We start from the raw sequence: 13,810 nt of genomic DNA, 5'->3' as shown, positions 1-13,810 counted from the left end.
GGAAAACAGAGCAAATCTCATACCCTTAGGCCAATCTCCAGAACTCACCGATCATCAGTTACTGATCCATAAAATGGGAACAATTTTACCTCCCTGGAAGGGCTTTTGTGAAGGTTAAATGAGATATTGTATACCAAGGACTGGACAGAACATAATGTTATTATATTATAATTCTGCAAAGCCTCATGCTCCCTCATCTGAAGACTCATTAAAACACTTATTTCTCAAACGCAAAACCTGAATCTTTAAGTCACAGCGTCAATGAGTTCACACATCCTCATTTCTGTAGCTGGTGCATGCACTGCCTTCTACAATGAAGGGGGTCTGCTTAGTGGCAGTGAGCATAGAGAAGCAGCGGTTAGGAAGCTTGCAGGGTGGGAATCCTGATCCACTGACTTAGGAATCACTGACTTAGGAATCACTGACTAAGGAACCACTGACTTAGGAATCTGGGGCAGGTGTGGCCACCTCCTTGAGCCTAGATTCCTCATGGGTAGCAGCAGGGCCACTGACCACAGCTCCCTCTTGCGATGGAAGGCAGAGCCGTGAGAAGCAGCTGCACACAGGGGCAAGTGGCTGTGCAGAGCCCAGGGCGGCAGTGTTCTGCCTCACTTTGTTTCTAACCAGGGCTACCAGGACCCTCTCTCAGCCTGGGATTTGGCCTGCAGACGATGCACCATGCAGCGCTTTCTGTGCTTTATTCCTGGGCCGTTCCTACCTTTTATCTGATAGCAACCACTTTCTAAAGACAGGATATATACTTCCCTTTCTGAACCTCTTAACCCTGGGACCAGACAAAACTATAAGAGGGAAAACTGCTGGAAACCTCAAACAATAACGGCCCCTTGAAAAGGCAAGGACCACCCCCAGAGATGGCCAAAGAGATCCCACGGTCTCCATCATGGGCTCTGCGTGCCCATTTTTGGGGATCCCTGAAGTGACCACCCATGGAGGCAGTGGGGGTCTGGGTGCTCAGAAAGAAGTAGTCCTCTGACTTTGACAGCAAGAAAGTCTGGGCTTTGAGCTCACCCAAGCCACCAGTGGGGTCTGAGTCCAACTCAGCCTTCACATAATTCTGCTTCGCTATAGAGATCAAGGTTCCCTAGAACCAGTAGATATTGTGACCAGAGGCAAAACCCCCAATAACATAACTCCTGGCTTCCTGGAGGAGGATCACTATGAGATCCAGCAAAGAGTTTACATTCTCTGGTGGGGGTTCAGATAGTCCCGGCTTAATATATCTAAGGGTTCTTTCATCTCCTGGGCATAAGACAGTGTGGAGTAGTGACTGTTCATTTATTCAACAAACAGTTACCAAGTATTCATGACATGCTCTCTGCAATCCCATGTGCTAGGTGCAGACATCAATTCACAAAAGGAGCAGAGGAAGGCCTTTAAAGCAAGAGCAAGTGGCCAAGGTCCAAGGAACACTGGAGGGTAGAGGGAGCCTGAAAACCCAGGCTCAGGACAGAGGTTGACTTTGCTAGTGTGCAGTTTTCCTAAGTCAGGGAATGCACGAGGCTGCATGTGACAACAAAACCAAGCGTGGTGTTTTGACCTTATTTTTCTCACCACTCAGGAGACAATGAGTCCGGGGCTCTGCCACTGTTTGAGGATGCCTTCTGGGACCCAATTTGTGTTCCACCATCCTCAAACTCACAAAATGGCTGCTTTCCCTCAGCCATCGCATCTGAGTTCCAGGTAGAAGGAAGAAGTAAGAGCAAAGGGCGGAAGGCATGGCCAGCTCAGTTTGTTCCTTGTTATCAAGAATAAAAACAGCTTTCCCCAAAGCCTAACCTAATAGACTAACCTAATTAGATACCGGTGACCAGAAAGAAGCCACATTGCCACATTGGTGTAAATGAGTCTAGAGGTGTATTAAACAGGGCACATTGTCAGCCAATGGACTAGCACAGATGAGGTTTGTTGGCAAGGGAGAGAGAGAGAGAGAATCAATACTGGACAGGCAACTTCCAGTGTCTAATAATTCCAGGCATATGTGGTTGGCTTATCATTAGTGCCACTTATGTGAATATTCATAGCAGCTCCCTCTCTGCTGTGAGTTAACCAAAGCGACTCAGAAACACGAACAGTGTCAGTATTTTCCGGCTCATTCGTTACTTCATTTGCTTAATACTGACTTCACAGCCACCATGCATTAGGCCGGCGCTGGACATCGGCTATGCAGGGAGATGGGATGACATTCTTGCCTGTGTATCTAGCATGCGTCTGCCCTGGAAGAGCTGCCTATCTATCCAGAGGTGGTTCAAACCAAACTGCATGGGCAAAGAGCCTATCTTCAACCTACTTGTAAAGACAAGATAATAGTACTTCTGGCCATGCAGTGTGGCAGAAATGGCAGATTCTTAGATATGGATTCCAGACACTGCATTTGATCTCTCTACAACCATGCCTCTGTCTGAATGCCTTTGTATGCAAACGAGTCATTCACTCATTCAGCAATTCACTGAATGTCAACTCTGCTTTGGGTACAGCACTGGGCACTGGGGAAGGTCTACCCAGCATCCATCCCTCCTTCTTCCTTCCTAAAACAAAACCCCAATTCTGTTCTGAGACGAGCAATTTGGACACCTACCATGTGATGGATTATAATGGATCTAAGACACACATGACAATGCAATTCTCTGCATTCCCAGTGCTCCACCCCCATCAGTTTAGCTAAGAGTGGCCTGTGACCTAGTCAATGAAAACTTCTGCAGGGATTCTGAGAAAGTGTTTGTCTTCCTGGTACAGGGAAGAAATGCAGATGGTGCTACTATCTGCACCTTCTTCTGCTCTGAACTCAGAAGCAACGACTGGAACCACAGCAGCCAGTTTGCAGTGATGAGGCACTAAATGACACACTAAAGATGGCAGAATGGAAGAAGAGGATTAGGCAGGCACATGACCGTGTCCCTTGTCTGCTGCTCCAGCATGTGACCACCTATGTCTGCACTCACGGTTACGTAAGAAAAATTTACTCCCATTTATTTAAGATTATGTGAATTGGGTTTTATTCTGTTGGCCAAGAACATCCTGAAATGATATTAATAGAAATAAGAATGACAGAGCTCTTACCCTCAGAAACCAGAGAGTTTAAGTAAGAGAGATGATTGGCCAGATAATGTAAGTTCTCCAGTAAGGAGGCAGAGGGTGGTACGAGGGTACACAAGATGGTCCTAAACTAACTGAGAAACGGGGAGAGGCAAGGCTTTGCTGAGGACGTCATGTTAAGTCATTAGAAACATGCTCCTTTTTCTTTTTTTTTTTTTTTCTTTTCTTTTTTTTTTTTTGAGACGGAGTCTCGTTCTTTCGCCCAGGCTGGAGTGCAGTGGCGCGATCTCGGCTCACTGCAAGCTCCGCCTCCTGGGTTCACGCCATTCTCCTGCCTCAGTCTCTCAACTAGCTGGGACTACAGGCTCCCGCCACCATGCCCGGCTAATTTTTTTGTATTTTTAGTAGAGACGGGGTTTCACCATGTTAGCCAGGATGGTCTCAATCTCCTGACCTCGTGATCCACCCGCCTCGGCCTCCCAAAGTGCTGGGATTACAGGCGTGAGCCACCGCGCCCGGCCAAGCTCTTCTTTCTATACTGTGTGGCCCCTAGTGTACCCATGTTAATCTGAGGATGCCAGGCTCCGCCCCATCCCCAGTGAACAGCGTTTCCACTCACCTGTTCCCGCTTCATTCCAGGATAGAGGGGAGATACGACCCGGGAGTCCTCAGTTCCCACTATGCCACCTAGGACTCTCCCGCCTCTACGAGTTATGAATCGGGTCTGGGTGTGCCTAGACTCCGCCCACCACGCGGGAGAGCAATGCAGGTCACCGTACCAGGCTGCAGCTTCCGGGCGGGCTGGCCATTAATTATTAACAAAGCAGAGAAAAAGATACCAGCTTAGCCATCACCCCAGACTAAACTACGGTTTAGAGAACACTGCATTTTAGCCTAAGGCAAACGGCTTCACCGTCCTATTTTAGATACGGCCATGCATCAGTGATCAGGGCCATAAGTGAATTATCCTAAAAACAAAACTACAGCATAAGAGTATATGCAATTGCATTCAAATGCTCTCCAGAAAAAGCACAGGCAGGGGACACAGGAGCGGCATCTCGGAAGGCTCCGATCAGCAGCAAAGTCCCGCATTTCCATACTTCGCGCCTCCGCTTCTCGGAAGGTTCGTAATACATAGTATTTGCTACCCTATTGGGGAAAACTATTTCCAGTCTAATTAGCATGAAATTTTTAGAATGCAAATGTTTTTCATTTAGACATAAAACAAAATGCCACGACATTTCTTCCATCCATTTATCATAAACAAGTTAATTACCGTGTAACAAATCGCTCCTGCTGGAATCTGTATGTTTGGGGCTGCTGTGAGCTGACTCAGGCAAAGAGAAGGAGCCACGGAGCAGTCGCTGATAGCTCATGGCCTACTCAGAGGAACATGGCCACTCTGTGAAGCTTCACTCGTCAAATTAAGGTTAAACTCTCTCTGCTGGAATAACTCAATTATAAGTAGTCATTATCTGTTTAACTTGATTCCTACCAGAATAACACCACACTTCCTGTTTCCTCTTCACACAGGCCTCCTCACTGTGGTCTTGTAGTTTCAAAGTACTCTGCGTACAGAGAGAAATGTCACTGTGCCCTGGTTTCAGTGCCTGTCAGCCTTAGCTCTTGCCTCCATATGTGCAAAATTATTTGTAAGATATAAAACATCTCTTTCTTCCTGAGACTCTACACCTTCAGAAGAACGAGTGGAAGAAAACAGTGAGAAGGGGACCCACACAGGGCAGGAGAAGCAATGCGACTACAGCCCCTCGAGGAGGGTCAGAGAGGACCCAGCATGCCCAGGTGCTCGGGAGATTCTCTGCAATGCTTCCCTGAACCAGCCCTGGGCTGGGCTGCACATGTAAGTCAACGGGCGCTTGGAAAATGAGTCCACACAATGTCTGAGCTGGTCCAGATTCACCCAGGGGCATGTGACTCTTGGCCCCCCACGAGGCGAACACCACCTGGGCACAGGGGCCAGGGCAACATCCGGCCAGTGATCTAGGCTTTCCCACCACACCGATCAAGAGCACAGCACGGTTTGGCCTGGACCACTGGAGTAGAGATCCCCACACAACACACCATGAAAGGGAAAAGATCCTTGTTTGAAATCTCACGCTGTGTTGTAGAAAGCATGAGAATCTGTCATTCTCTTCTGTAGTAAGCAGTATTTATTAATAAAAAGAGAGGCATTTTTCTTAAGTGCCTGAGTAAACTGGATACTCCAAGGTCTTATCATATTTGGCCACATAATCAGAGAACTTAAGGATGCCAGTTTCAGCACAGCAGGACATGCACACAGCAGACTGCAGTCAGTGCCCCACGAGTTATAAGAGACCGTCCAATGCACTGAGAGTGAAGGATCCCCTCAGGCCTTCTCTGGGGGTCCCCTGAGATTCTCAGTAAACCAAACGATCCTGAAAATGGCCTACCCATTCTAACTCCAAAGTGACATACACAGTGCAATTAACAGAGTAGCTCTTGAAAGCTCTTTACTATGTATGCCCTGTTAGATTGCACATCCATTCTGCTCCTAGGCCAACTGCCTAGAGATTTTTTATTTTTTTGATGATTAATGAGTCAGTAGTGTCACAGTTTAGATAACAAAACTAAGTCAGAAAACTTGGGATTCTGTGCAAAATAAAAATCCTATCCACATAACCAGGAATCAACAAGGCACGTCAACAGGTTCTGTCTTGAAGGGCGAGGATCTGAAAAATCACTTCACTATAAGCGTGAGCGAGTTCGCGCACATGCATGCACACACACACACACACACACACACACACAGGAACCGCTGTCAGTTCTGGAGGGAAAAGTTTACATTCCCTGGGACACAAAACTGGTAGGGCAGTCAACAGTCCTGAATGTGGAAATTTAGCTTCGATACTTTATCAAAAGTCCTCTTCCTCTATCGCTTTGAAATCAATTCAAAGGCTGCCACTTCCAGGAAACTGATGCAGAGAGGAAAGGCTCACAGCCAAGGTGCTCACGGCACAGAACTGATTTATGTCCCCTCCCATGCAAATATAAAGTCTAATTAGTTTGTCTTGAAAGGGAAACAGACCAATAAGCAGGATGATCTACTGTCATCTGAGTTTTGAAGCTGTCTCTGACTTTCCCATCACAAGTGTGGATATAATTCTGCAATTACGATAAAGCTAATTGGTAGTTCCCTCCTGCATGTGTGTTTTCGTGTTGTCAGTGGGGCAGTAATGAAAATGAATGCCACGTTTGTGAACAGACCGTCTGTGGGCTTATTTACCGCATTTCCAACAACATCGTCTGCTTTATCATACATTTCAAAGCAGGGATAATTTAAGTATCCAGAACTTCATGCATAAAAATACTTGGTAAGAAGGTCTCTCTCTGTACACTATTTGGGTGATGTTACATCCGAATTACAGTTTGCTGCCCAGGAAATGATTCACTTCACTCAAAAATGACAGGGATTCTGAATCATTCACCTGTTATGCAAAACGCCTTTCAGGTCAACCAATTTGCACCTCGTGGACTTCACCACCATCATTTCACAGAGAGCACAAAGATGAGGCAAGCCTTGCCTCTCCCATCTACATGTTTCCCCAAGGAAAAGCATGGCAGCAATTCACTCCCACCCCTCCACACCCCGCCTTACCTTGAAGTAGCTTTTCCCCTTCTAGAATATTTTGGGAGATTAATGCCGTGTAATCATCTTCAGAGAACCCAGCCTTGCAGGTCTCTCTGGTTGTAAGATCCTCATTATGGGCCTGAGAACACAAAGGGGAGAGAGTAAAACAATAAGTTCACAGAAATTTAATCCAAGCAACATTTATCCAGGGCCTGCTGTGCAAAAGGTCTCTGGCTAAGAGAGAAAGGCTGGCAGGCCACAGTCTCCACCCAGACGCGATACCCCGTCTGCTCCTCTGCTCTCTGGGGACTTTAGGGAACACTCTCCAGGCTGCAGACCCGGAGCATCCTTCCCCAGCCCCACACACAGCAGGTAGGGAATGAAGGACGGACTGTTGGGGAAGCCAGGCCGGCCAGGGCCTTAGTGGCAGAGGAGATGCCTGAGAAATGACCAAAAGGCAGAGACAGAAGACTTCAGCCGCTGCTCCCGAAGCCACTAAGGGCAGGGAGGCCAAAGTGTGGGCGGCTCTGCTCAGACCATTCGCGCTTTAGGCCCACCGCTCTGCGCTCTTGGTAAGGCGGAGGCGGCAGCTTCTTGTGTCCTCTCCAGGTCACCGGGAGGGAGGAGAAAGAGGAGAGAAAGAAAGAAGATTCTCTAGGACTAGGTCCAGAGCCGGTCGAAGAAGGCAGCTCTGCGGGAGGCTGCCGGGGGCTGAGGTGAGGAGGCAGTGGGGGCGCTTCCACCTTCTAGCCTTCAGCCCGCATTTTCACCCTCGGAGCCCCCATCTCCAGCCCAGGCAGGGAGACAGCTCCCCTAACTGACCGGAAAGGGGGTCTCCTCCTGTCCTCCGGAGCTCGCTCGCCTTTCCTGCTCAGTGGGGAAGTCTAGAGCCCATGGCACAGGGCCAGGGAAGGATGGGGTGGACGACAGGGCCCTCTGACCAAGCTTCTGGGAGGGGGCGTGACAGGCAGGAGGAGGTGGTGGAGGGAGAGGCAGTGTGTGCAAGCGGGAAGCCAGCCCCGCTGAAGGAGCAGGAGCACAGCGGTGCTTGGCTCCCCGGCGAGCGCAGGAAGCCTCGGGTGCAGCCCGCACCGGGCAGTGGCGCCTCCCGCCCGCCGCCTCCTCCAGCTCCGCGCGCTGCCGTCGCCCGCCCATGCTTCGACTCCGGAGGCCGCCCCCAGCCCGGAGCTCCAGGCTTCCCGACGCCGGCACCGCGGAGGGCGCCCCTCTGCCCCCAGCACCGAGGAAGGAGAGCGGGACGCAGGGTCATTCCTTACGAAAAGCTCTAAACCGCGGCTTTCTTCATCGGCCACGAAGCTCCAAATCGCACCAGCAGCCCGGTGGGAGGCTCAACTCGTCCAGGAAAGTTTCGGCCCGCCCGAAGCGTATGCCCAGCGCATCCCCCAGCGCCCCGCGGCCTCGGAGCGGGCCTCCCGCCGCTGGCACTTGTTTATTTCCGAGGTTACAACAGCGCTGCCCGGGAGAAGGCAGCGAGGCCGATCGGCCACGAGAGGGGGTTCCTGCAACTCCCGCCGCCCCTCCGCCTCCGCCCAAGGGCGCCCCCGGAGCCGCCGCGCTCTCTGCCCCCGCGGGCCGCGCACCTCGCCAGGCGCAGAGCAAAGCCGGCAATCCGGCCCGCGGGGCTCTGCAGAGGCAGCGGGAGACCCGCTCGCCCTCCCGGGGCGCCCTCCCGCGCCGCGCCCGCCTGGCGTCCGGCTTCCCGGCCCGAGCCCGGCCCAGCTCCCAGCCCCCGGGGCCCCGCCGGACACGCAGGCCAGCCCCGCCGAGGGCTCGGGGGTGAGAGTGCCCCGCAGTCCTACCCCGCCGCCCACCCGCAGCGCGGGTCCTGCCGGCACCCACAGAACTGAGCGGCGCCGCTAGACGGACCCCCAGGCCTTCGGCAGGAGAGGTCGGGCAGGCGCCCCGCACTCCCGGATCCCTGGCCCGCAGCCGCCGGACGCCCCACGCCTTCAGCCACGGCCGGGGCTGGGCTCGGCAACTCCCGCGGCGCGCGGCTCCCGGGCGATGGAGGGCGCGCCGGCTCCGCCAGTGGGAAGCCTGCCCCATGCAGGCAAGCCGAGCTCCGGGTAGCGGCTACGGGCTTTGGGCGGCCGAGGGAGGCTCGGCGGGTCCCGTGCAGGCGGAGCTCCCCGGGTCCTCCACCGAGCCCCACTCCCACCCTGCTCCGCCGCTCCCCGCTGCCCAGGCGGCTTCCCGCTCCTGCCGACCGCAGGCAGCTTCGCCGAGCGCGGGCGCCGGGCTGGATGCAGCGGGGAGCGCGGCGGGGGAGCCCGGGAGAGCCCCGCCGGGTGTGTGCGCGCCCCGCGGGATCCGGGGACGACCTCGCGCTGCCCGGGGCTTCCGAACGGCGGGGGCGGGAGGCGGCAACTTACCCGGAGCGCGCCGGAGAGCGAGAGCAGCAGGAGGAGCACGCCGGCGCCCGCGGTCATCTTCCCCGCCGCCCGCCCGGTGCCCGGCACCGGGAGCCCGCTCCCTGCCGCCGCCACCGCCGCCGCCGAGACCACCGCCGCCGCTCCGATCGCCGCCGCCGCTCCCCCGCGCCTGCCCGGAGCCTCCAGCCCCGCTGCGCCCGCCGCGCTCGCCGCCCCGGCTCCGGGAGCCAGGCCAAGTCCGGCCGGCGGCGCGTTCCCTCGGGCCGGTGCGTCCGCCGGCCTCGCAGCCGCCCGCGCCTCTGTTCCGCGCGCTCGGAGCTGCAGGTGAAGCCGCGGCCGCCCCGCCGAGGCCCCGCCCCGCCGCCCGGCCCCTGCGCTCGCTCTGCCGACGCGGGCCTTAAAGGCGCAGAGCCCGCGCCCGCGCCCGCCGCGCCGCACCAGCCCAGCCTCGGCCCTCCTGGACGTCTGGAGCCGCCCGGTTGCGGCCGAAGAGGCCAAGGACGCTCGTTTTCCAGGGGAAAAAGGCGCGGGTGTGGAGACTGAAGACAGCGCTGGGGTTTCCGTCCCCACACCCGGGGCACCCTTTCTGGATGGGGCGGTCCCGCCGTGGTCTTAGTCCGACTTCCCGCCCGGGCCTGCGGTGGGAGTGTGCACTTCCATTCTGTCCTTTATTTTTCAAGTGTCTCCTTGCTAACTCCCCTGACCCGGGCTTGAACCCAGGTCGGGCAGCTCAGGGGTGAGGGTTTCCACCTGGAGCAGATGAGCAGAGAGCCACGCTGAGATTTCAGCCTGTGGGGCTTTGCAGACCCTCCCGCTCCTAGGAAAACTCAAAGCCTTGGCCTGGGCTAGGGATGTACCCTAGGATTGGGGACGGTAGTAATTCCTGTGTGTGCATCAAAACACCCCGTTAGGCCTCAGAAGCCAAGAAAGAAATTAGAAGCTCCAAGAAAGAAAGAAGTGCCCAGACAGGAGCTGTCAGGAGTGTCTGCGCCGACAGGCTGGGCCGGCTCCAGCTCCCTTTGCCCTGCATGGGTGATGGCTGAACTGGGGGGCACTTCTTTAAGGGTTATCAGGTAAAATATATGTACAGGTCGGACAGTGAGTAAATGTTTCTGCACTTTTCCTTTTGGCTTGGAGATTTAAAGAAACGCGGTTTTGTTTGTTCAGATCCATCGAATTTTCTTTGTCTAGGGTTTCAGGGACTCTGTGTCCAGAATACATTAGTTCTGGTTTAAGAAATAGGTTGCAAAGGAGAGGGTGGAAGATTGAGTGACACTGTTGAGCTCTAAGATCAGAGTCCACTTGGGCAAGCCAGTAGAGAAAGCTACAGAGCAGCCGCTTCTCTCTCTCCCTCCCAGAACCCCCACCCTTGGGGGCAGGGTGGTCTCCTGGTTAGAGCTCCGCCTTACGCTTAAGGAAACCAGATTTTAGATAACCCCGGAGGACCAGAGTAAGCACTACATCCGAGAGCACAAGGCGACATTCGGTTTTGCAACTGTAACTATGGAACTAGTCAGGGGACACAAAATCTGCCCCAGCCTGGACTCCTATCAGTTATGGCCTTGTCCCACTCTCTACCTAGCCAAAGAAGCAGAGGTTACCAGTTGACATGGCTGGACGTTTAGACTCACTCGAAGGTCCTGCATAGCCAGTGAGGTTTCATGAACAGACCCATCCAAAATCCTCATGGACAGAGAATTCCATTCCTCGGCCATGTGCCCATCCTTTTGGAAGACGCCCCCTCTGCTTTCCTCCTTATTCAAGGTGCTTCACCACTGCTCGAGCGACATCAGAAGCTGTCCAAGACTGCTTTAGACACCAAGACAGATCTCTTGTCTTGTGTCCCTGGTCTATTTTCTTAAAATATCTGTCGCTGGGGATACACCTTTGTCTGCAGGAGGCCTGAGCATTATGCGAGTTATTTCTTTGGAGAGGCATCACAGACTCCGCATTTGCTCCAATGTGCTCTGCGAAACTGTTGAAGCACTGAGGAGCGCGCCAATTTGAAAAAGAAAAGGTGTGAGTGTGTGGCAGGGAGACTGGGGTCCAGGAGCAGGTGGGTCCTGAACTCCAAACACTGTGTTAAGCACATCTCCCTCTACTACTGAATGAATCTTGGGTCTACTGCAGCGTGATTTCCAGAAAGGGTAGAGTTTGACAATAGCCTGTCCTTACAAGGTGCTAGCTATGTGCCAGGCACATGTGTAGGAGCTTTATGTAAAGTTGCTCTTGGAGTCCTTCTAACTCCACTATACAGTCAGGCAGAGGAGGGTGCAGAGGGCAGGCACGGGGAAAGCTGCAGTGCCAGCATTCTCACCCAGAGCTGGGACCCTGGCACACGCAGCATGGCCCCAACTTTGTTCAAAGAAACCTTCTTACACAGCTGTAATGTCTTACGGGAACTCGCATTTTCAGAAATACATAGTTTCAGAAACACTGCAGTAACTGATAGGAGTCCAGTAGAGAGCATTGGTTTATCAGACTTACTCTGAATGCAGCAGCAAAGATTGCTGAGACAGAAAAGAAAAATATGACCTAAAATACAAAGCAGTGGCTCCAAAGAATGGTCTTCAACCTGTCACTCCGAGTGTGGTCCCCAGACCAGCAGCATCAAGATTCCCCAGGAGCTTGTTAAAAATGCAGAAACTCAGGCCTTACCCCAGACCTGCTACATTGATTCTGAATGCTGATGGGATTCCCCGCCACGCCCACCTCTGGTCTGCAATCATCTGCAACAAAATCACAGAGAAACTCATGAAAAATGCCAGTTCCTAGGCTCCACCTGAAATCCATGGACTTGGAGCTTTTGCGAGTGGGTCCTGGAAGCTGACCTTGTAACAATCTCTCCAGTCCATGCTCATGCCACTAGCATTTGAGAATCATGGCCTGTCCCACAGACAGTATGTCCCACGTAACAGAGCAGCAGCTGGAAGCGTTAGAAAAATGCTCTCTCCTATGCCCCACCCTGGATTTCCAGAACCTGGACCTCCAGGGGTGGAGCCTGGGCCTCTGCCTGGGGTAGCTGGAGAAACCCTGGCACAGTGTTTGGCACATTGGCCAGTGGGGCTGTGGCCTGCCATTGCTCCACCCAGTGCGGGGAAGACTACAGCTGGCCTGGAGGAGGAGCTAGTCTCTCTGCACTTTGGATAAAGAGCCCTAGAAAAATGTGTGCGTTTGTTTCTAAGAGAGATTAAGAGAATGCATTTGGGAGGTAGTGTATAAGTGACTGTTTGCTCTCAACACCTGTAAACTGTTGACAGTAATTGGACTACAGATGTTTGCTAAGCTTGATAGACTTCTCCGTCTCCCTCTTGATGAGGTGAGTCTGGGAAGGGGTTCATCTTTAGAAGCAAAAACCAAGTGCTTGTATCAGGGCCACATTTCCCTATATTCGTTGGATGTTAATTTGTTTCCTTCCCTATTGATAGTTATTATTGTAGACACTTCAATGTTCGACAAAAAGGCTGTTTTGTACAGAAAGCAGTGAGATGTTGGCAAAAGGTGTGTTCATAGAATAAAACATTGTCTTTGTGGGCAATTGAAGATATTCAAGGCACTGTGGAAATGAATGGAATCAGCCTGCTACCCAGCTCAAGAAAACTCCCTGCATGCAATAGAGAAGAGTGATCTTAAAGCAAAAAGCAAAGGAGAGATTGAGAGGGGCGAGCAGGCAGCAGAGACACCAGTACAGATCGCTCCCTGCCTTCCATTCCAATAACGCTCACCCGCCGAGGTGAAGCTACACTGGGAATAAAGAAAGGAATAGAGTTATTGTTGTAGGTTTTTCAAAATCTATCTTTCTCCATGAACAGGGATCCCTATGTACTGTGTGGCAGGTACCGTGTCGAAGGTTTTCAATCATGATCCCATGCGATCCTCACATAGGACGGAGGTGGTGATGCCCATGGTCCACAGACAGGACAGACTTGGGTATGTAAGCAGCCTGGCCTAGGTCACCCGCCGGCACGGGGTGGGCTGAGATTCTACTCCAGGCAGCGTGACTTAGGACCTGGGGGCATGGCTGTGAGGTGCATCCCTTGGAAGCAGAAATCCCAGGGGGAAAGATGCAAATGTCCCCTTCCAACCTAGGGCTGTCTTCTTTCCTTTTCCAGTCTCATGCTCAGCCTGGCCCACTCGCCACCAGCAGAATCCTGACCCTCTAGTCCATCCAGAAGCACACGCCCCCATCCAGGCTCTGTGCCTGTGCCTCTGCTGCTCCCTCCGGAGCTCCTTTCTCTCGGAGCACTGTGTTGGCTTGAGCGGCTGCAGGGCTTGGTGGACACCTCTCTCCTCACAGTGTGGTGGAGCTCCTTTCTGTGTGTCCGCCCTCTGGCCACTCCGAGAGCCTTGAGGGTGGGGGAACAGGGTGTTCCCCTCTCCACATGTGGCCCAGGCTCTAACCCTCTAGGGGCCCCCAGGGGGTGGACCCATAAAGCAATGATACCAACGATGACCCCCACTGGCTGCAGTGTACCCTGGGGTACTTCCTGCACTCCCCCATTATACAGATGAAGACACTGAGGCATGAAAAGAGGGGAGGAGCTTGACCTGGAACCCAGGGCTGGCTGAGTTCAGACTTACAGCCTTAGTCATGACTGTGCTCCAAAGAAGCACACCATGCACGCTGGGTTCTGAGGAAGAACCAGGTGAGGCTGCTTCTCTCACTCCCCTGGGACTTGGGGGTCTTTGAATCTTTGGAAATTTCCATGGAGCAGGAGATGCAATTCACAAGGGGAAAAAAAAATTCAAAACA

The 13,810-nt window shown here is 53.2% G+C and overlaps 1 protein-coding gene across 2 annotated transcripts in view; it reads right to left on the bottom strand.

The window, feature by feature from the left end:
- The window catches only part of CDH4 (cadherin 4), a 712,793-nt gene extending 703,440 nt beyond the window's left edge, over positions 1–9,353 (bottom strand). The window contains exons 1-2 of one of the 2 annotated variants that reach the window (XM_034947466.3): positions 9,058–9,353; positions 6,692–6,803 (exon numbers count right to left, since the gene is read on the bottom strand). In XM_034947466.3, the coding sequence (XP_034803357.1) occupies positions 6,692–6,803; positions 9,058–9,114 (169 nt within the window). In that variant the 5' untranslated portion in view covers positions 9,115–9,353. Of the gene's footprint in view, positions 1–6,691; positions 6,804–7,941; positions 8,079–9,057 lie in introns of those variants that run through there. The other variant, XM_034947467.3, reaches the window with a different exon arrangement.
- Positions 9,354–13,810: the final 4,457 nt, after the last annotated feature.

The sequence above is a fragment of the Pan paniscus genome, chromosome 21 (genome assembly GCF_029289425.2).
Source record: "Pan paniscus chromosome 21, NHGRI_mPanPan1-v2.0_pri, whole genome shotgun sequence".
Lineage (NCBI taxonomy): Eukaryota > Metazoa > Chordata > Mammalia > Primates > Hominidae > Pan > Pan paniscus.
The sequence above is the reverse complement of the archived record's forward strand: the minus strand, read 5'-3'. Positions and strand labels throughout refer to the sequence as shown.